Genomic DNA, 23,958 nt, shown 5'->3' with positions numbered 1-23,958 from the left:
TAATTATCTCAAATCCAATTTACTTAAACAGTAATATCCACTAACATTAGTAATATAATGTATTATTTATCCCACTATCACTAATAAAGATTATTTTCTTGAACAGTCCACATTGAGGAAATTGCCAATATCTTTCCATATTTTGGATTTCATGCATTACATGGAGATTAGTATATTAAATTATTTGAAATTAACTGGGACTTAATGTCTGTTGAAGTAGAAGTAGGTAAATTCTAAATGGCTAAAATTATACATGAAGATGTCTTACATATTTTACATTGGGTTCCTTGATCATTTTACAATCAGTCAAATATCCAGAATGGATAATGGTAGTTTCATATATTTTGCTGTTCCGGTGTCTTGAGTACTCCCTAATATACAGATGTGCTATCGTAACGATATCAGATCTTCTGATAAAATTCCAGTTTACTCAATAATGAAGTGTTTGGCTATATTAAAGCACATTTAATTACCTGAAAAGTCTTCCTTTCAGATATGAGATGACCTTCCAGCAGGTTAGCTGATGAGATGGGAATTGACAGTTAAATCTGTCAGAACTTAGGATGTTCGTGAATACTGGTAGCTTGGGCTGAAGTGTTTGATGCTGTGGTGTTTGCCAAGCTTGGCAATTAGCTTGCAGACGTCTCAACACCATTTGAGGAGACATCCTCGGGGTGCATTTGTTGGTGTCTCTCTCTGGGAGTGCTCACATTTATACAGCTTGCAGAGAGAAACACCAACAACTGCACACTGAGGGTGTCACCTCGACTGATGATGAAGCGTCTGCAAGCTAATTGCCAAGCTCGGCGAACGCCACAACATTAAACATGCAGAATCCCAGATTTTCCCGAGCTTTGAATCACTTATGCAATACGAGCAGCCAGTTACTGTTGGTGACACAATAAATTTCACTGTTTCAAAAATTACCTCACAGACATATTTTCAGGATGAAAATTGTCTTTTAAAAGCAACATTTTATCAGAATTATCATGAATCAGGCTCTCCCCAAATAAATAAATAGATCAGGAGCAGTGTTATAATGCATTCAAATTTTAGATGGATTAGACTCAAAAATCTAATATGGCATGGTAACTGAGTGAAGGGAGCCTCTCTGGAGGTAGGCTTCACAATCCATTTCTCTCTGAAGTGGTATGGGTAGTGAATTAGTCGCACGTCAGAAAAAGGAGTTGGGGTCAGTCAAGTGACCCTGCAAGCCCGATCCATGATTCAATTATGATTCTGCTTGCTTCTCTACCCACCCTATTACCATTTCCCTTTATTCCAAGCATTGACCTTGACGCAAGAATGCATTATTAATGAATGTCACTTGAATTTTCTCCAACAAAGATTTAACATCTGGATACTTTTGACAGCAGAAAGCAACTTAACGGTGTGAACAATGAATCTGGACAGCAATACAATGAAGCATCAATTTACAACAAAAAAAAAATCCACCCAGCGCCTTAGAAACCAGCAGGTCTTTCCCTCCTCAGTACCATTTTTAAAATGTATATCCCTGTTGCCTTGTTGAAGTTTGTTAAGATTGATTGAGTCCATGAAGTTTGTCTGAAGTTTTCAAAACATTTTCTCAGCCTGTGAAATCTGTACAGTGCTTTTAAGTTAGGTGTGATGAAGGAAATTGAGGTCATTCACTTGAAGGGATAGATAAAAGAGTGAATCATTTCCAGCAGGCTACAAACAAATAAGTAATAAGTGATAAGGGTCTTAAATCAGATTGTACAGATCAAAAGCCCAAAAGATAGCATTACTAAAATTGATCTGTTAATATCTCCTGTGTATGGAGCTCTAGACTGAATATCAATATATAGTGGTACTGCAATCTCCCAAACCCAAGATTATGTAATTGTGAGCAGAGCTAATTTATCATAAGACTTATGCAAAGATTCAGAGCCAAAAGAAATCCAGTGGCCTTGTCTTCTGTGCTATTTCAGTAAGCGCACATTTCATCTGAGACAAGGTGTGCCTCCGGAAAAGGCAGAGTCCACAATTTATTTGACTGCTATCAATACTTAAATGCTGATGCTGCTTTCTTTTTTTAAGCATAATGACTTCAGGAATTTTTGATCATTCAGGCAGAATTTTAGCTGCTGAAGTCAAAATGATGAATTGTGATCATTGTAAGTTACTTTGATCATGCGTCCGCCTATCCCTCCAGATGGTTTGGGAGAAGTGCCCGATGGAGAGATGCAGCTCTCCCGTGCATTCCGGCATATATAACAGGCACTGCAGCATCCATTAAAGCTTATACAGCTGCCCTCTGGTGAGCAATATTACTTGCTGCCGAATTTAGATTGAACACGGTGCTGGAGCTGCAATTGAATTAAGCAGTTCATATTAAATAACTAGTCTTGAAGACAGAGCATCTCATTAAACACTGCCAGAGATTTTTTGGTTCTTACATTAAAGGATATTTGAATGTACTGTATGTTTCAACAATTTGGGAATTTCCTCCCTGTTTCCAACAAATGCAAGGATTGTATTGCACATTAACATAATTGAAAATCTTAAAACGACAAATACTGTAAAATCAAAATTGAGACTTATTATTAGGGGTGGCATAGGAGTTAGCATAACACTATTGCAGCACCAGTGATCCAGGTATGAATTGGCACTGCCTGTAAGGAATTTGTATGTTCTCCCAGTAACTGAGTGGGTTTCCTCCAAGTGTTCCAGTTTCCTTTCACATTCCAAAGACTAATTGATTTTGTTGGTATAATTGGGTGGCATAGGCTCATTGGGCCTGCTGCTGTATAAATAAATAAAATAAAATACTGAAGTGACTGCACGTGCATCCTCTGTGAAGATGGGAGCAGGATCAATGTTTCATGTTAAGGCTGCGTCTCTCTCCATAGATGCTGCCTGGGTACCACAGCAGCGCATCTGGTTGAGTTGTTGCCTTGCAACCTGGAGATTCAGGTTCAATTTGTGCCTTCAGCCGATTTTCTTATCAAACTACACGACAATGTACCGAAGAAAATTGATGCAGTTTTAAAGGCAAAGGGTGGTCATGCCAAATATTGATTTGATTTAGTTTTTTTTACCGTTTTCTGCTCGATATTGTATTATTTTTAAATTTAGAAACTTTTAATTTCATTATTTTGAAAGCATCTTCACTTTACATATTTTTTTTTACATGTGCCTAAGGCTTTAGCACAGTATGGTAGATCTCTAGGTTAATTGGTCACTATAAATTGCTCTTTGAATGTAAGTAGCTAGTAGAACCTGGGGGAGCTGAAAAGAACGTGAGGAGATTTAATCACCTACATTAATTTGGAATTAATGTAGGATTAGAGTAAATAGACAGTTGGAGATTGGCACGGACTTGATTCAAAGGGCCTGTGTGTTTGCTGCTTATGTTTTGAGAATTGTAGTGTATCTCCAACCATTTCTGTTCTGTAATTCCAAAAACTTAGAAATTACAGTGACATGGTCTTGAAAGTGTGTATCTGGAAGTATAGAAATATCAGTTTCATTCTCGTTTTTACCAAGGAACCCGTGATATGCATTCAGTTCCCAAAGGTATGCAATATCCGCTCACTTAAGAAACACAACTGTTACATATCCAAACTTTCCTTTCTTTTTGCACACCCTATGAAAGAGGCTTCTACTAGAATTGCCCCATTTGGAACTGGCACTGACTAATTGGGCTGAATAGCCTTGACGTGTGTCATAACGATTCTATAATTTGATTCTGTTTGGCCCATCTGTACATTTCCACCAATGTTTGCATTATATTTCTTTTGCCAAATTATCATTCTTGCAATATCGTTGTGAGGATATCTATCTATATGATGGTAAACATGTTTGTTTTTCAGAAGATTAAAAAAAAGTCCTTCAGTGCTCAGAGGGTTAAAGGTAAGAATGGAGAGGGGGCCTCTGGATTTTTTTTAGCTCTGAACCGATTCCCTTGCTCTTATACACTGATGCTGAGAACCAGCCTGATACAGTATCATGATTTTCTTTGGCAGTATGGTCTTTACAGGTCCAAAGGCACTCATTGGCACCCAATAAAAATGAAGGAATGTAAAGGAGTCACCTATACCTGTAATAAACATAATGCCAGACCATATGATATTATAAGTATCATTTGCAATTCTAGCTCTGTAGATCTAATTTCCCTTTCTCCATAGGTGCTTCATTTTGTTGGGCTGAAGTGGTTTTAAATTTGTCAAATTGGGTTGAGGTGACTTTAAAGCTTTATTCTGATTGTATATTTATGAACTCTCCATGTCTTCTTGCTAAGGTAATATCAAAAGGACCTTGTATATACTTCTGCTTTAACATTAGTGCTTGACCAAATTGTACCTCGAAACAATGGCACACACGAAAGACTGCAGATGCTACAAATCTGGGCGACACACAAACTCAGTGGATCAAATGTAGCATCTATGGAGCAAAAGGGTTCTTGACCTGAAATGTATCTGTCTGTTTACCTCCATAAATGCTGCCTGACCCGCTGAGCTCCCCCAGCATTTTGTGTGTTGCTGCATTACATTATGTGACTCTGGCTGTTTTATTAGCAGTCCTGTTGTCTAGGAAAGCAGCAAGCTTGTATTTGGCCACTTAATAAAAATTAATATTAACAATTGTTAAAAATTTCAAAAGTTTCAACCTGAATCTGAACAGTCAAGTTAAAAAAATACACACTACTAGAAAATGTAAGATTGGCATTTTCTAGTACTTGATATGGACTTAGAACATAGAACATACAACACAGGACAGGCCATTTAGCTCATGATGTTGTGCTGATCCTTAGATTTTAGACAACTGCTGAATACTGAATGTCTTATTCCTGTGTATCATATTTGCTCCATATTTATGTGCCTATCTAAAAGCCTCTCAAACCCCACCAAAATGCCTGCTTCCACTACCACCTCTGGTATCTGTTCTAGTCACCTACCTCTCTCTCCGCATAAAAACTTGTCCCTAAAATTCCTTTAAATTTTCCTCTTCTAACCTTAAAAATATTTCCTGTTGTGTTTCACATTTCTATCCTATGTAAAATATTCTGACTCTTTACCCTATCTAATAATTTTAATATCCTCTATTCTGTATCTAATATCCTCCTTAGCCTCCGATGCCCTTGTAAGAATACCCAAAGTTTGTCCAACTTCTCGTTTGCGTTCATATCCTCTAATCCAGGCATCTTGGTAAAGAATACTTCACCCTTTCCACAGTCTTCACCTCCTTTCTACAATGAGCAATAAAAACTCCATGTGCAGTCTGACCAAAGTTCTATATAGCTGCAGCAAGACTTCATTGCTCACATAATTCAACACTCCTAAAAATGGAGACAGGCATGTCACACACCTTTTTTACCATTTGATCCACTTGCTTAGCCACTTTAGGTGAACTTTCAGTTCTTTGACAAAGGTAGACAACCACAAAATTATAGAGGTGCAATGCTTTGGAGTTAACTGTAAGACTGGGACTATTTAGTCCAATTCTAGTGATAATTGAGAAGTGAACCAATTGCCTAGTATCTAATATCAAGGAGGGTAAAAACTAAACGTATTTTCTTACTTTTCCCTGTATTCCATCCATATGTACCCAACTTTTTATGAGTATCTAAAGAGGCTAAATACTCTTAGATCAAAATCATCCTTCTCAACAGCAGTTTGCATATTCAAAAACATTCAAGTACAGATTGGTTGGTGATGATTTTGAAGAGAGAGAAATTGTAGAATGCCTATGAGATGGCTTTTTAGAGCAGCTTGTGGTTGAGCCCACTAAGGAATCAGCTATTTTGGATTGGATGTTGTGTAATGGACTGGATTTGATTAGTGAGCTTAAGGCAAAGGAACACTTAGAAGTCAGTATTCATAATATGATAGAATTCACCCTGCAAATTGAGAGGGAGAAGCTGAAGTTAAATGTATCAGTGTTACAGTGGAGTAAAGGCAATACAGAAGCATGAGAGAGGAGCTCACCAGAGTTAATTGGAAGGGGACACTAGCAGCAATGGCCAGAGTTTCTGGGAGCAATTGGAAAGTGCAGGATAGCTACATCTAAAAAAAAGAAGTGGTATTCTAAAGGCAAGATGATGTAAGTCAAAGCCAAAATAAAAGCAAAAGAGAGGGCATTTATTAGAGCAAAAATTAGTTAGGTGTTAGAAGGTTGGGAAGCTTTTAAAAAACAATCAAAGACAACTAAAATAAGCCATAAAAAGGGAAAAGATGAAATATGAAGGTAGGCTAGCTGATAATGTCAAAGACAATACCAAAAGTGTTTCAAATATTTGAAGTGTAAAAGAGGTGAGAGTAGATATCAGACCACTGGGAAATGAAGCTGGAGAGATCATAATGTGGGCAAGGAAATGGCAAACAAATTGAATAAGTATTTTGCATCAGTCTTCTCTATGGAAGACACTAGTGGTATGCCAGAAGTGTAAGAGTGTCAGGGGTCACAAGTGAGTGCAGTTGCTATTACTAGGGAGAAGGTGCTGGGGAAACTGAAGGGTCTAAAGATAAATATCAAATTGATATTTGCCTTTGGACCAGATGGACTACAGTCCAGGGTTCTGAATGAATTAGCTAAAGAGACTGGGGATGCATTAGTAATGATCTTCCAAGAATCACTAGATTCTGGCATAGTTTCAGAGGACAGGAAAATTGCAAACTTCATTCCACTCTTCAAATAGGCAGGGAGGCAGAAGAAAGGACATTATAGGCCAGTTACCCTGGCCTCAGTGGTTGGGAGAATGTGGGAATTGATTATTAAAGATGAGGTTTCAGGGTACTTAAAGGCATATGATAAAAAAGGTCGTAGTCAGCGTGGTTTCCTTCAGAGAAAATCTTGCCAGACAAATCTGTTGGAATCAGAAACTTAGAAACATAGAAAACCTACAGCACAATACAGGCCCTTTGGCCCACAAAGCTGTGTCAAACATGTCCTTGCCTTAGAAATGACCTAGGGTTACCCATAGCCCTCTATTTTTCTAAGCTCCACGTATCTATCCAGGAGTCTCTTAAAAGACCCTATCGTATCCACCTCCACCACCATCAGTCAGCAACCCATTCCACACACTCACCACTCTCTGCATAAAAAACTTACCCCTGACATCTCCTCTGTACCTACTTCCAAGCACCTTAAAACTGTGCCCTCTCGTGTAAGCCATTTCAGCCCTAGAAAAAAGCCATTGACTATCCACATGATCAATGCCGCTCATCATCTTATACACCTCTATCAGGTCACCTCTCATCCTCCATTGCTCCAAGGAGAAAAGGCTGAGTACACTCAATCTATTCTTATAAGGCATGCTCCCCAATCCAGGCAACATCCTTGTAAATTTCCTCTGCAATCTTTCTACGGCTTCCACATCCTTCCTGTAGTGAGACAACCAGAACTGAGCACAGTACTCCAAATGGGGTCCTGACCAGGGTCCTCTATAGCTGTAACATTACCTCTCGGCTCCTAAACTCAATCCCATGGTTGATGAAGGTTAACCACAGAGTCAACTTGCGCAGCAGCTTTGAGTGTCCTATGGACTCAGACCCCAAGATCCCTCTGATCCTCCACACTGCCAAGATACTTACCATTAATACTATATCCTGCCATCATATTTGACCTACCAAAATGAACCACCTCGCACTTAATTGGGTTGAACTCCATCTCTGCCATTTCTCAGCCCAGTTTTTCATCCTATTAATGTCCCGCTGTAACCTCTGACAGCCCTCCACACTATCCACAACACCTCCAACCTTTGTGTCATTAGCAAACTTACTAACCCATCCCTCTACTTCCTCATCCATGTCATTTACAAAAATCACAAAGAGTAAAGGTCCCAGAACGGATCCCTGAGGAACTCCACTGGTGACTGACCTCCATGCAGAATATGACCTGTCTACAACCACGCTTTGTGGGCAAGCCATTTCTGGATAAAAAAGCAAGATCTCCTTGGATCCCATGCCTCCTTACCTTCTCAATAAGCCTTTCATGGGGTACCTTATCAAATGCCCTGCTGAAATCCATATACACTACATCTACTGCTTTACCTCTATCAATGTGTTTAGTCACATCCTCAAAAAATTCAATCAGGCTTGTAAGGCATGACCTGCCTTTGACAAAGCCATGCTGACTTTCCCTATTCATTTTATGCCTCTCCAAATGTTCATAAATCCTGCCTCTCAGGATCTTTTCCATCTACTTACTGACACGTGAAGTAGGACTCACAGATCTACAAACATACGTTTGTATAATTTCCTGGGCTATCTCTACTCCCTTTCTTGAATAAAGGAGCAACATCCGCAAACCCTCCAATCCTCCGAAACCTCTCTCATCCCCATTGATGATGCAAAGATCATTGCCAGAGGCTTACCAATCTCCTCCCTTACTTCCCACAGTAGCCTGGGTTACATTTTTTCCAGACCCAGTGACTTATCCAACTTGATGCTTTCCAAAAGCTCCAGCATATCCTCTTTCTTAATATCTACATGCTCAAACTTTTCAGTCCGATGTAAGTCATCCCTACAATCGCCAAGATCCTTTTCCATAGTGAATACTGAAGCAAAGTACTCATTAGTACCTCTGCTATCTCCTCCGGTTCCATACACACTTTCCACTGTCACACTTGATTGGTCCTATTCTCTCACATCTTATCCTCTGGCTTTTCACATACTTGTAGAATGCCTTGGGGTTTTCCTTAATCCTGTCTGCCAAGGCCTTCTCATGGCCCCTTCTGGCTCTCTTAATTTCATTCTTAAACTCCTTCCTGCTAGCCTTATAATTTTCTAGAACTCTATCATTACCTAGCCTTTTGAACCTTTCATAAGCTCTTCTTTTCTTCTTGACTAGATTTACAGCAGTCTTTGTACACCATGGTTCTTGTACCCTACCATCCTTTTCCTGTCTCATTGGAATGTACCTGTTCAGAACTCCAAGCAAATATCATCTGAACATTTGCCATATTTCTTCTGTACATTTCCCTGAGAATATCTGTTCCCAATTTATGCTTCCAAGTTCCTGCCTGATAGCCTCATATTCCCCTTTACTCCAATTAAGCGCTTTCCTAATTTGTCTGTTCCTATCCCTCTCCAGTGCTATGGCAAAGGAGATAGGGTGCAGAGGAGATTTACCAGGATGTTGCCTGGTTTGGAGAACAAGTCATATAAAGCTAGGTTAGCAGAGCTGAGACTTTTCTCTTTGGAGCATAGAAAAATGAGAGGGGACTTGATAGAGGTCTACAAGATTATGAGAGGCATAGATAGGGTGGGTAGTCAGTACCTGTTTCCCAGGGCACCAATAGCAAACACCAGGGGACATATGTACAAAATTAAGGGAGGGAAGTTTTGGGGAGACACCAGGGGTAAGTTTTTTACACAGAGGGTTGTGAGTGCCTGGAATGACTTGCCAGGGATGGAGATGGAGGCTAAAACATTAGGAGGTATTTAAGAGCCTGTTGGACAGGCACATGGATGAAAGAAAAATAGAGGGTTATGGGTGGTGTGGGTTTAGTACTTTTTTAAAGGATTATATGGGCCAGCACAACATGGAGGGCTGAAGGGCTTGTACTGTGCTGTAGTGTTCTATGGTTCTATGGTTCTAATTGTGACCACTATCTCCAAAGTGCTCTCCCACTGAGAGATCTGACTCCTGACCAGGTTCATTTCCCAATACGAGATCAAGTACAGTCTCCCCTCTTGTAGGCCTATCTACATATTGTGTCAAGAAACCTTCCTGAACACACCTGACAAACTGCACCCCATCTAAACTCCTTGCTCTAGGGAGATACCAATCAATATTTGAGAAATTAGAATCTCCCACTATGACAACCCTGTTATATTACACCTTTCTAGAATCTGTCTCTCTGTCTGCTCCTCGATGTCCCTGTTACTATTGGGAGGTCTATAAAAACACCCAGTAGAGTTATTGACCCCTTTGTGTTACTAACTTCTACCCACAGAGACTCCGTAGACAATCCTTCCATGACTTTCTCCTATTCTGCAGCCATGACACTATCTCTGATCAACAGTGCCATGCCCCCACCACTTTTGACTCCCTCCCTGTCCTTTCTGAAACATCTAAAGCCGGGCACTCGAAGTAACCATTCCTGCCCCTGAGCCATCCAAGTCACTGTAATGGCAACATCATAGCTCCAAGTACTGATCAACACGTTAAGCTAATCTGCTTTGTTCATAATACACTTTGTATTAAATTAGACACATCTCAAACCATCGGTCTGAGCGCGTCCCTTCCCTATCACCTGCCTATCCTCCCTCTTGCACTGTCTCCAAGCTTTCTCTATTTGTGAGCCAACCGTCTCTTCCTCTGTCTCTTCAGCTCTAGTTTAAACTCTCCCCAATAGCCTTAGCAAACCTCCCCGCCAGGATATTGGTCCCCCTGTGATTCAAGTGCAATCTGTCCTTTTTGTACAGGTTACACTTGCCTCAAAAAAGGTCCCGGTAATCCAGAAATCTGAATCCCTGCTCCAATCCCTCAGTCATGCATTTATCCTCCACCTCATTCTGTTCTTTGAGGAATTAACAAGCAGGATAGACAAAGGAGAGGCAGTGAATATTGTGTATTAGATTTTCAGAAGGCCTTTGACAAGGTGCCACACGTGAGGCTGCTTAGCAAGATAAGAGCCCATGGTATTACAGGAAAGATATTAGCATGGATAGAGCATTGGCAAATTGGCAAGAGGCTTAGAGTGTAAATAAAGGGAGCCTTTTCTGATTGGCTGCTGGTGACTAGTGGTGTTCCACAGGGGTTTGTGTTAGGACTGATACTTTTTACTTTGTGTGTCAGTCATTTGGACAATGGAATTGTTGGCCTTGTGGCCATGTTTGCAAACAATATGATCATAGATAGAGGGGCAGATAGTGTTGAGGAAGAGGGAGGCTACAGAAGGACTTTAACAGATTAGGAGAATGGGCAAAGATGTGGCAGGTGGAATACAGTATTGGGAACTGTATGATCGTGCACTTTGGTAGAAGGAATAAAAGCTTAGACTATTTTCTAAACAGGGAGAAAATTCAAAAATATGAGGCACAAGAGGACTTGGGAGTCCTCATGCAGCATTCCCTAAAGGATAACTTGCAGGTTAATTCATTGATGAAAAAAGCAAATGCAATGTTAGCATTCATTTCAAGAGAATTAGAATATACAAGTAAGGATGTAATGTTGAGGTTGCATAAGGCACTGTTGAGGCCTCACTTGGAATATTGTTAGCAGTTTTGAGCCCCATATCTAAGAAAAAATGTGCTGACATTGGAGAAGGTTTGAATGAGGTTCACAAAAATGATTGTGGGAAAGAAAGATTTACCGTATGAGGAGCATTTGATGGTTCTGGGCCTGTGCTTGCTGGAATTTAGAAGAATGAGGAGCGCTCTCATTGAACCCTATTGAATGTTGAAAGGCCTCAATAGAGTGGATGTGGAGAGGATCTTTCCTATAATTGGGAAATCGAGGACTGGAGGGATGTCAACTTAGAACAGAGATAAGGAGGAATTTCTTTAGCCAGAGAGTGATGAATTTGTGGAATTTGTTGCTTCAGGTGGCTTTGGAGGCTAGGTGTTTAATTTGGAGGTTGATAGATTCTTAATAGGTCAGGACATAAAAGGGTACAGGGTGAAGGCCAGAGAATGGAGTTGAGTGGGAAATGGATCAGTCACGATCAAATGGTGGAGCAGACTCATTGGACCAAAAGACCTAATTCTGCTCTTATGTCTTGTGGTCTTATGGTTATCTTTCTGGATACCCAACTTTCAGTGGTTTGCAACACTTTTAATATACTTTACACATTTTACGAACTGTTTAGTTTTTAGACAACTGAAAAGTACTTAGAAGAATGAGGAGGACTCTCGTTAAACCCTGTTGAATGTTGAAAGGCCTCAATAGAGTTGATGTGGAGAGGATCTTTCCTATAATTGGACACACTTGAAAAGTACTTGATTTCTATTGTGGCATTTCTGAGAGTTTTGAAGAGAAATCGCAAATAGGTTTTCAGTTATCTGCCCTAAAAGTGTAATGGACTTTGAGATTCCAAGTGCAGTGAATAAAACCCATGGGAACTGCTTCCTGAATTATAGATTTTAACTGTAATTGTGCAAGAAGAGAGTGCAGATGAGAGTTAATCATTACTGCTGTTAAACCTTAGTTTCAAATATAGTGCAGTACTACTGAAACACTGAGGGGTAAAATTCACATGAAGAAATAGGTACATTTGTGTTTTGTTAGATTTTCTTTCTGAATTTCAGTTGTGCATGGTGGCACTCTGCAAAGGATTAATAGATTTGCTAAATTTCAAATGAGAAAATCTTCTTCGATATGTAAAGGTCTACCTTTTTTCTCATGCACTGTAGGATGTTCCAAAAGAAAGCTCCCAGGCAGTTATGTTTCTAACTCTGTACATTAATCTTTCAGAACCCCACAACACAACCATATGGGTCAGCCCAGCCTCCAGCACATACCCAGCAATCAACTCTACCCCAACTATGATGAGCAGTTGCGACTCGCCATGGAACTCTCCACAAAAGAGCAAGAGGAGGTCGAGAAACGAAAGCAGCAGGAGGAGGAAGAATTGGAACGCATTATTCAACTCTCACTCACTGAGAAATAGTACCACCACTATTCCTTACTCTTTCTTTCACAACAGTTTTTTTAAATATTAAAAGAAGTCAAAGTTAAAAGACGATAGGTAAGGTCACAAGTCCATGCATTACTATTGGGCACAAAGGAGTGCCAAGTGAAAATCAGAGTTCACGGCTGATTTACAGTTTTACAACTAATGGTTGAAAATGCAACTTTAAGATATGCCTGAACACCCCACACTTTATTCTACTGTCTTTTGACTCAAGAGTAATCGCTGACTGACAGATGCTTACAGCTAAATTTTCTATCATTGGAAAATGATCAGTAGATCCTCATCCGTCTAAATTGAGATTCCTACAGGGAATTGGCATCCTGTTTGGAAATCGTTTTTGTACCCATATGGTGCACATTTTAACTGTGCTCATAAAGAAAGCTTAAAGATCTTCTTGATTCACTTGGCAGCTAGCAATGATCACTAGCAAAACAGGTAGTTGAAGATCATCTTGCAGAAAATACAGAATATTATAGCACAATTTCTTGCAAGGACACTTGGAAATGGGAAGCACCATCACAGCAGTGCAGTAGAAGATGGTGCATCTGTGTTTGTCATCATAAGTGTAGAATCACTGCACTGTGTACCTTGCCGAGAATCCAACTTCAATCAATTGTTGATTCCAACGTGGACCAAACTATAATTAACATAAAATATAGATCAGAGTAGCACAAAACCAAAACTAGACTTAAGTTAGGTTGAAATGGAAAATTCAGCTTAATGTCAAATTATGTTGGCCATACTTTGATTCTGTGAGCAATGGTTAGGATTTCCATTGATGCCAACATTTCCTTAAGCTTCTCTTTCTTTCAATAGTTAATGCAATGAGACTAATTTACTAAGTCTGGAGAGTTTAGTGAATTAATACCCATGGAAATAAATATTTAAAAAATCTTAGCTTCAATTTTTAGATTAACTTGAATTAGTTCCATTGAATTAATTACTTCCAACCTACAATTTTAGATTCTGAATCAGAAAATCAGGTTTTTCCTGAAATGTAATTTTTAGTTCTATTGTACAAATTTGACAGATGTTTACATAGTCTTTACTGACCTCGATAGTTGATAATAGCTTACTTAGTTTTTGGATCATATAGTCCTTATGGATTTCATGGTGGTAATGTTAGAATCCATTAATAAACTGCAGAAATGCACATTATCTGGATTCATGGAAAAATTGAACTGTTTTTGTTGATCATCTGATCTAATACTATTAACATTGACTTCAATTTCAGAAGCAAAACATAGCAGTTGAGCATACAGCAGTTTTCTTTAGTGGGAGGTTAATCTTCAGTTCACAGGGCCACCAGTTCTCAGATCCAACTTGGCATGAGCACATTCACATTCAGAGTACATTGTTGAAAATCCAACAGCTGTAAGAAGCTATTGGTTTTGAAGTGGACTAAATCTTAATGATAGGACTTTGAACTCGCTGTTTGGTTTCAAAACAAAGATCAGTGGAGCACAAAAATAAACTAGATTTCAGTCAGATCTGATTGGAAAATGCAGCCTAATGTTATTTCATGATTGCCATGCCTTGATTATGTGATGGTTTCCAAGTCTTCCTTTCAGCATCCTTTCTTTGAATGGTTAATTCAGTGGGAGTAATTAGTATGTGTTGCAATGAAGAGCCTTGTGAAAGATATTGGCACTTCTTGTTGGAGTGACCATATGACTAAACCCAGTAGAAAATGTATTTGAAAATTGTGGATCTTAATGAAATTCCTGTGATAGGTGTACAGCCAGGGAATAGAATGAAAGATGTACAAGAAAAGGAAGAAAGAAAGGACAGAAAGGTACCTAGTCTTTGAATCATAAAGTACTACAGCACAGGAACAGACCCTTCAGCCCATCTAAGTCTGTGCAACAATTAGTCTGTCTAGTCCCATCAATCCTAGCCTGCACCATAGTCCACCTTATCCATTGATGCACTTATCTAAACTTCTGTTAAAAGAAGTAATCATTGTGAATCATCCCAAATAGCATCTATGAATGTTTTCCCTTCCTCCACCATTAATGCTACCCTCACCTGTATCACCTCCATTTCCCCTTCATTTGTGCTCACCCCATCTTCTTGTCACCTCAAGAGGGATAAAGTTCCTCTTGTTCTAAGCTACCACCTCATGAGTCTCCGCATCCAACACATCATTCTCATCAATTTCCACCGTCTCTCAAGGGATCCTAGCACCAAACACACGTTTACCTCCCCCCAACTCTCCGCTTTCCACAGGGATCAGTCCCTCCATGATTCCCTTGCCCATTCATCCCTCACTCTTATCCCTGCTAATGGACTCATCTCCATTCAGGGCCCCAGACAGTCCATCCTGGTGAGGCAACATTTCACCCATGAATCTGTTGGGGTTGTCTATTGTACCTGGTGCTCCTGATGTGGCCTGCTCTATATCGATGAGACCCATTGTAAATTTGGAGACTGCTTTTTGAGCACCACCACTCCATCCATCAAAAATGGAATTTCCCAGTGGCCAACTATTTAAACTCCTATTCCCATTCCCATTGAAACATGTTAGTCCATTGCCTCCTCTTGAGCCATGAAGAGGCCACTCTCATGGTGATGGAGCAACACCTCATATTCCATCTGAGTAGCCTCCAACCTGATGGCATGAACACCAATTTCTCCTTCTGATATTTCATTTTTCCTCCCCTTTCCCCACACTGGCCTCTTACCTTTACTCACCTAACTATCACCTTCCCCTGGTGCTCCTCCTTCTCTTTCTCCTATGGTCCACTCTCATCTGCCATCAGAATCCTTCATCTACAGCCCTTTCCCCTTCTCACCTAGCTTTTATGTGCATTGCTTTGAATTTCCAGCATCTGCAAATTTTTTTGTGTGTTTATCTTTGAATATCAGTCTGATCAATAGAATTATATTTATAGGGCTGAAACACATTCCTCATCTTACATCGATGGAAAAGTCTATTGAACCATAAACTGGAAGGATAGTTCTGGCTTGTATTGTCATTGGGCAATCATTTTCAGAAGTACATTCATTGCAGTGTTATTCATCAGAATAATAAGTCTATCTGCAGTTGCAATGAAGGATGTGCTACGTATCAGCAATTGGTATTATAGGCATCATAAAATGTTTAATCCATTAGATAATGATAAAAATTCTCTATGGAAAAATAGATTAGTGTTGATACAATATGACTGCAAGATTCAGAGTTTAGCCAAATAGTGGTCCATTCATGGTAATATTGAGTGATTGTTACCTCCCAAGAATAAACAGTTAATAATCATTTATCAGTAAGTTTTACTGATTTAATCTTCCAAAGATTTCATTAATTTTATCAAGGCCACTGAATATGTTGTCCATCAGCATCTTTGTAATTTATGCAGTGGAAAAAAATGGCCCAGTTGTAAAAGCTGCTTAATGGTAGAGATTATAATGCTCTTATCTCATCGGGGGCAGTTAATTGTTGTAGGAGTAGAAAGGTTTCTTTGGCCATTGAAGTCAATGGAAGTGAAGAAACACAAGGGGAATGCAGCAGGCAACTGATGCTATGGCAACGACCAAGCACCAACAACTGAAGTTGAATATATAGCAAGTGAACGTTTATCCCATGAACACCAGAGATGGAGTGTGCATGAAGACAGCAGGTGGGGGGGAGGGGAATGAAGAACATTCCAGTTAGAAGTAACAATGAAAGAAATTTCTCTGCTTGTTAATATTAAGCAGCTAGAACACCCACCCATTCCTCACTCCTCCTCACATTTAGATCCATTGCAGTGAAGGAATTATAATGCATCCCATCCCCCTTAACAGATGAATTTCTACCCTAATATTTTTACACTTAAGGCAGACCCTTGAAACACAGGATATGAAGAAATTTAGTAAGGACAATAGAGAAATTATATACTCAGCGTGGTGATGTAAAGGAACAAACTGGTTGGAACTGATGATGAAATTTTCTAATTCTAAAGATTATGGCATTTTTAATTTTATAATATTTTGGGCTTAATCATTTCAGATGGTTCATTATTTTGCCCATAAAATTAGATCAATTTTAATGACAAACTTTCACCTTAAAATAAAAGACAGTAGAATAAAGGTGAATATTAATTAAGAGGTTATAGATGTTTTTCAGTTGTGTTAATTACATGTATGTGCTTCCATATTTTAAAAAAAGGGTTTGTTCCCAAATTAGTACATGATCTCTATGTTTCACATGGACCTTTAAGACCAGCACCAGGAGCACAGTAAATTGGTTTATCAATCTCACCGGGATAAGATCAGTGAGTTGTGGGACCATTAGTTTTCCCTAATTCAATTTTTTTTAATATAAAAAAAACCTCTTTAAGTGAAAGATTTAAATTCTACTAAGTACAGTTCCTGCATGACAATACCTCAGCAGAGGGCCCAAAAATAAACTCTACAATTCAATCGCACTTCATGCTGCCACTGAGCCCTCTTGTAAATGTGCTTCGGGCTGATGTTTTACGTCACTATCTGCCATTTCCCAGTGAAGTTATTCATTTCAGCTCTGCCAAAGTGAAAGACAAAGTGTGATTGATATCTACATGGATGGATGATTTTCAGTAGAGTTTCGAACATTTGATTTGTACATATTGAAAGGTGATGCAAAGTTGAAATCAGTTTGTGCTATCTTACATCTGTGCTGCTGTTACGTTGAATATATTAATGGGGTATTTTGGTCTACGGTGAGTTGTAGGAAAGTTGGAGGGCCCTCTGATTTGGCATTTAGCTTCCTTAGTAATTTATTATTTTTGCCATCTGCGTAATTTTTTTGTGTGTCATGCTTACAGATTCCTTTAAACATTACGTGGGGATAATATTCTCATTAAAGGGAAGAGGAAGATTTGTTCTGGTTGCTGGCATCATAAATAAATTAATAATGTTTACCAGAACAGTTATATGCCCCTCTGCCACCCAACCCAATGGGAACTGATGGGTAACAACTTATCAGAGAGTGTAACCCAGCACCATCCCTTCGTTTATACAACTGGAGACACATCATGTTCATGAGAGACTTTACCACAATTTTTTTCAGTCACTATTCATTTCATTTTAAGTAAATAAACTCAAGCACGAATGAAGGAACTCTTTTTTACACATAATTTTCTTGAAATCAAGCAACATTGCTGTAGAGCAAAGCATTCCAAGTAAGAATGCTCCCAATTGAATATTGAATCAGACTTAAGGCAGGCATGAACTCAACTGTTGAAGGCACTCTGCATGCAGCTGCCAGATGAAAACAGATGGCAGCTTGGTTTGCAAGACTTGTATAGAGTATTTTCATTACAACCCAGCTTTATTCAGGATTTCAAACTGCAACAAACATTGATCAAACTTAAACAATTCTAAATGAAGTCACATACAATTCCCAAGTTTTTTTTTGGACACAGGAACAGATTATATGAAAGCAACACTCCTGATGCCTATCATGTGTTTAAATCTTGAGGAATTCAGCCTGGACTGGTATGGTGTTCTTGCACGTTGTGTCTTTTTCTCTTCTGCAACATGTATGATGGAGCCATTTCTCAGAGTAGTGTTGTTTAAGATTTGCCAATCTAACAGTAAAGGACTTCTGATTATCTCACTGAATATTCTGGAATACAATCTATAAAAATAAATACATGCTAGAAAATTAATACAGCGGAAAAAGATTCTAAATTCTAACCAGGTTAGTGCCAAGATAATTATTTGAAAACACAGAGTTGAATTGTTAAAGAACAGATGAAATACTTACAACTGTCAGCACCAACAGTATTCAATTCTGAGTGTGGTATTCTGATGAGATGATAATCCAAAGCCACGGTGTGGAGAATTGAAGATTTTTGTCACTCATTTTCCTTCCTAGGTCATTTGGCTTAAGCACACCAAAGGCAGGAAAGTAAAGGAGATACTTCCCTATTTCCAATATTCTTTGTTATGAATTATAATATGCCCACTTCAAGTCTTATATTTCCCTTCAATGTGAAGCTCCTGAATCCTCCACCAATTAATTCTTTGGGCCAGACCTCACTGACCAATGCCAGGGATCTGACAAAAACAACAAAATCCCATGGTGGAGCTCAGTCCTCCCCAGCAATAGTACAGGGAAACTATCTCACACTGAGCTACACCTGGCAAAGGATACAGCACCCCACTGACTTCAATGCTAAGGCTCCAAGTTAGGAGTCACTTTAAAAATATATTCTGCTTAAATTTAATATTTTAAATATTTAGGTGATTTTAGTTAACATTATTTTTTTAATCATTCAAAAAATTAATTTTAAAATATATTTTATTCAAAGTTAAAAGCTTTAAATGTATATTAATTGCAAAAAAGCATTTGAAAACTATTTTTTAAAAAAACACTCAATGTTTACAACCAGGTGTCAAAGGCTTTAAGAAATGCTTGAGGACAGAGCCTCCTGAGTGTATTTCTCAAAGTCCTCATGCACCCAGACCACAGTACTGCTGCTCAGAATGGACTGGGCCAAAGATATTGAACACATTCTTGATCAATATTTTTGAAATATGGAAGCATCGTTGCCCTGATGTGTTTCCTCTGTTTCTAGCTTTTTCTTTCAGATTCCTACAAAAAACAAATGCAATTACATTTTTCAAAGCTCTGGCTTACATGCTAAACAAAAACCCATTCTGCTCAGGCCAAGTTCCAAGTGGGAATCTGGCTCTAATGCCCCCATGCAGTGCAGCTGGTAGGGCAATTAATCTAATTGTTTATTAACTAGTAATTTAACTTTTCTTCCCTATTTCCTCCCATTTTGGATCCTCCACCAGGAGAAGGTGCTTCTAAAGAACTTATGAGGAATTCAAACATGTTGCCACATTTTTTCAGATCCAACTCTGCGTGTGTGTGTGTGCATGAAGATCAGTTCACAACAGTTAGATAAATTCAAAAAGGAAAGGATTAGCTGTAGTTTAAAACTTAGAGCAAGATAAAGATTACCTGAACCACACAATTATTAATAATAGTTGAATCGTAGAATGCTAAGTCACTTATGTCTGAACCCACGGTTTTCCTACAATTTTTGAGGCATGACTTCATTTTATACATTGTACTTCCAAGTACTTTTTAACCTTTAAATGATACTTAAACAAAGTAACATAGAGTTGCTTAACTCTTTCATTGGAAAAACTTTTATAGCACAAGTATAGGAGCATGGAGCCAACTGTGCCTTGATCCCAGTGTTAGCTACTTGGCATTACATTCAGGGAAGGGCAGTTGGAATTAATACTTCCTGCTCTTCACAGTTTTACATAATGTTCCAAATATAAGATGTTCAAATTTTGAAGCTGACATTAAGAAAAAGTAAAAAAAATGAATGCATATTTAGAAAAGAAAAAATATATCTCATTAGGCTCATAATAACCTCTAGATAGTGAAACCTTGGTAGTTGACCCAAACCAGGACTGGTGACATCATAATCAACCAATAGGCTATTATCAAAGGTCACACGCTCCACATGTTCCCTCACCTGCTCAGATTTTAAAACATGAATCAAATTACCTTATAGCACAATTGTCCAATTTTACATGTAAAATCCCCGCATCACACTGCCAATGAAATGTCACTTTGTGGTAAGGAGCAGATAGTTTGAAGGGGAGTTTCCTATTACAGACAGAAACCCCATGGCAGAGATTTATTAACTGGGGAAAACTTAAAGCAATTACCTGTTCAATTTATGGCACTCTAGCATTTCCATCTCAATTTAAAGCAACAATAATTCTTCCAGTCAGTTGTGGCTTTGAGCAAAAATAAATTTTTCCCCTTAATTTTACTCATGATTAGTTACTTTTCTAAAAAAATATGAAGCAAACATACCCCTTACAACACATAGGCATTGAATAGCATGATTAGTCTTGGCAGAATTTGTTCATTATCTCTAATTTCATTTTTGGCATTGATTTTGATCATTAAGATTGGACATTTTTCCATTTGAGATATAGGGACAGACAACTTATCAATGACTGAATATAATCGATTTATTAAAAGATGATAACAATTATGTATACATTTATAATATAAATCTTTAAATAATTGTGTTAATTTTTTACATAATATAGAAACTTAAAAATACATATTCTTAGGCTGCCTGCTCCATTTTAAACCTTTAGCTCTTGGTCCATTTATTAATGAATTCTAACTATTGACAATGGAAATAAGTGTGTGTGTGTGTGTGTGTGTGTGTGTGTGTGTGTGTGTGTGTGTGTGTGTGGTAACACAAACATTTGGAGGTGTAAATTATTATCCCCCAAGCCTAACCATGGGTAAAATACTAATCTGACTTTATATTTGACTATATGATTCATCTCCACATCATTTCTTCAGAAAAAAATAGTATTTTTCTTTCAAGCAAATACGGATCTGTGGTCCTGATTAATAAATACATAGCAACTATTTAGCAATCAAATACCCTATACCTGTTATTGTAGTAACCATTTCAGTCCAAAGAATTATCCACTGCCTGTAAAATTTATGGCACATTTCTCCAAGTCTTTTGAGAAATTTATTATGATCCAAGGTTCTGCCCCAGTCAGAGTAAGTCAAAATCTTGACGAGGTTATTTATTGACATAAAGAGAGGATAATGACAATTGTTTATGCCAATGTATTATCTCAATTGAGTGAAGAAACAGGGATGACATGAGGGAAAACCTTGTATTGAAGCAAGTAATAGTGATCTGCTTGAAAGACAATTGGGAGCAGACTCCACTGTTGCTGGGAAAGACAGTATATTCAACAGTCTAGAATAGATCATTCTTTGACATGAGCGTAATGGATCAAATAAACTCCCTTTATGTTATAATAATTCTATGTTAAAATCTGGCTTCATCCATTGAACTCCGTATGTACTCAACTGCTCCAACAAATGGCTAAACTCTTCACATTGGATAGTGAGACATGCCCAATCCTAGCTTCCTCAGCTTCTTATAAAGAAACAGACTTGTAAGAAAGATCCTCTCTGGAGGCATGAACTAAGGATCAGTCAAAAGGGCCTTTTATCCTATGATCCACCTATCAACACCCTGTGTATAAAATACAGGTGGACTTCATTTCTTTGTGTTATTTCACCAATGCTAATAGCTAAGTCCCTCATTCCATGCAGGTTTTAGCTCTCAGATTTTGAGGGATTTCTAAATCTGTACAATGAGAAAGAGGTGAGGCCGTTCACCCTAACTCATTCTTTCGTCACTGGTTGTTCTGGACTGCAGGAATAATGCCATTGATTGGACTTGCATCTTCAAACAGCATCCTATTAGTATGATTGTGCCAGAGAGATTTGTTGTTAGATTCATGAAATATCACAGCCTATAACTTCAGCTTTCCTGCCTCTATATGATCTCAGCAGCAGGGAACATTTTGTCATGTTGTACTTTCCATGACTGCTCCTAAATGGGCTGACATAAGTCATACTTTACGGAGATTGTTAGGCTCACAATGAAATGGTTCCCTTGAATGGCCAATTCTGACATTCAACAACTCTGCATGTGAGTCTTGCCATCTACCTCCACAGCCGCTGGGACTTCCAGTTGGCCAGTTATTATTAGCAGTGTAGTCATAAGTAGTCCATGTTATACCAGTGATGACCAATAGCTCAAGTATGCCGTAACATGTAGAACAGATAAATGCTGACAATTAATTCTAAACCAATACAGCTGGCTCAAGTGTTGTCCCAGTTTTGAGCCAAATTATTTCACGATAAACCAAGATAATCTGCAGGACCACAGAGACTAGTGAAAGCATTTGAGAGAGACTGATATCCAACTAAAATCATACACAAGTTCAAGAAGCTACAAAGAGTATAGGGGTGAGTGCTTGGTAGGGGCTGCACTTCATGCAGTGCATTGAAGGGTTAGAAGGACATGAATCAGCAAACTCCAGCAAACTGCTAACAGCTTGGCAAGTAGGCCGCACATCACCATGGCAACAGTCATGGTCTCATTTCTTCACTGGAAGTGTTTGCAGTTACAACCTGTTTACTAGAAGAATGTTATTTTATTTGGCCTGGTAGATGTGGGGGAAAAAATAACCAGGTCATAAAACTGTGCATTCATTGTTTGCAAAATTTCTGTAAAATCTTTCATGGATTATCACACTTCCATGTGTAAGTTTTCAAACTGAGATGTTTACATGATATGTTGAGTTGAATTATTATTTGAAAACCAATGTTTCTGGCTGATGGGAGGCCAATTAGCTAAGATTTTAGTGTAATCTTTATGGTGCTGTTGAATAAAATTTGAAATACAATTTTATATTTGTGTAAAGTATTTTCCCCTCCAGATGTTTAATGTATAGTTAGTACATGTGCACTTCTCTCTCTCTCACACGCACACAAATCCGCATGGATACACATACATAATTAGCTGTTATATAATCAGGATTCAATTATTAGCCATTTTCCACACATCCACATATTTCAGATACAGATGAGGTAATGGTTGCAGTCTTGCAGCAATAATCTCATCTGAATCTACTGCAAGAAGTTAAATTGCAAGGCATACTGCAACTTGTATTGGATCCCAAAGAGCTGGACTATCAGATTGCTGACAGAATTTGGAACAGGAATAACATGCCATGTTATTCCCAGCCTTTTTTATGCCATGGACCCATACCATCATCTGAGGGGTCCATGAACCCCATGTTGTAAACCCCTGTTTTACAGACACAGATGATAAAATATGACAACACACACAAAACGCTGGTGGAACACAGCAGGCCAGGCAGCATCTGTAGGAAGAAGTACGGTTGACGTTTTGGGCCGAGACCCTTCATCAGGACTAACTGAAAGAAAAGATAGTAAGAGATTTGAAAGTGAGGGGGGAGGGGGAAATCCAAAATGATAGGAGAAGACAGAAGGGGGAGGGGTGAAGCTGTGAGCTGGAAAGGTGATTGGCAAAAGGGATACAGAGCTGGAGAAGGGAAAGGATCATGGAACAGGAGGCCTAGGGAGAAAGAAAGGGGGAGGGGTGCAAATTATGAGACTACTCATGGTGGAATCTGAGCAAAAAGTATGGTGCTGGAGGAAGTCAGCAGTTTAAACACCAACTGAGAAGGGAGATAAACAGGTGATGTTTCATTCGAAACCATTCGCCTGCACTGGTTGCATTTTTTTTTTGTTCATTTTTGCAGCTGAAAGAACTCCACTAACAGCACCTCTGGAAAAGCCACAATACTTGGTCAGAACTTGCTTTGTTTACACTTTGCCCTCTCAGCTCCGAGAGCCAGACACGTAGAAGGAACACAACCTCTCTGAGCCCAGTGCAGATATTCAGTGCTCCTTGATACACACTTGGAAAGGAAAGACATCAATGTTTCGAGGGCAGACATTGGGAACATCTTTGAATTATTGGATTTATATTTAAAGG

General features: G+C 38.7%; 1 protein-coding gene across 1 annotated transcript in view; it reads left to right on the top strand.

Annotated features, from left to right (window-relative positions):
* The window catches only part of ankrd13b (ankyrin repeat domain 13B), a 456,195-nt gene extending 443,370 nt beyond the window's left edge, over positions 1–12,825 (top strand). The window contains exon 16 of the mRNA XM_059971419.1: positions 12,385–12,825. Within this exon, the coding sequence (XP_059827402.1) occupies positions 12,385–12,580 (196 nt within the window). The 3' untranslated portion in view covers positions 12,581–12,825. The remainder of the gene's footprint in view (positions 1–12,384) is intronic.
* Positions 12,826–23,958: the final 11,133 nt, after the last annotated feature.

The sequence above is a fragment of the Hypanus sabinus genome, chromosome 6, assembly GCF_030144855.1.
Source record: "Hypanus sabinus isolate sHypSab1 chromosome 6, sHypSab1.hap1, whole genome shotgun sequence".
NCBI lineage: Eukaryota > Metazoa > Chordata > Chondrichthyes > Myliobatiformes > Dasyatidae > Hypanus > Hypanus sabinus.
Note: the sequence above shows the minus strand (reverse complement) of the source record. Positions and strands in the feature narration are given on the sequence as shown.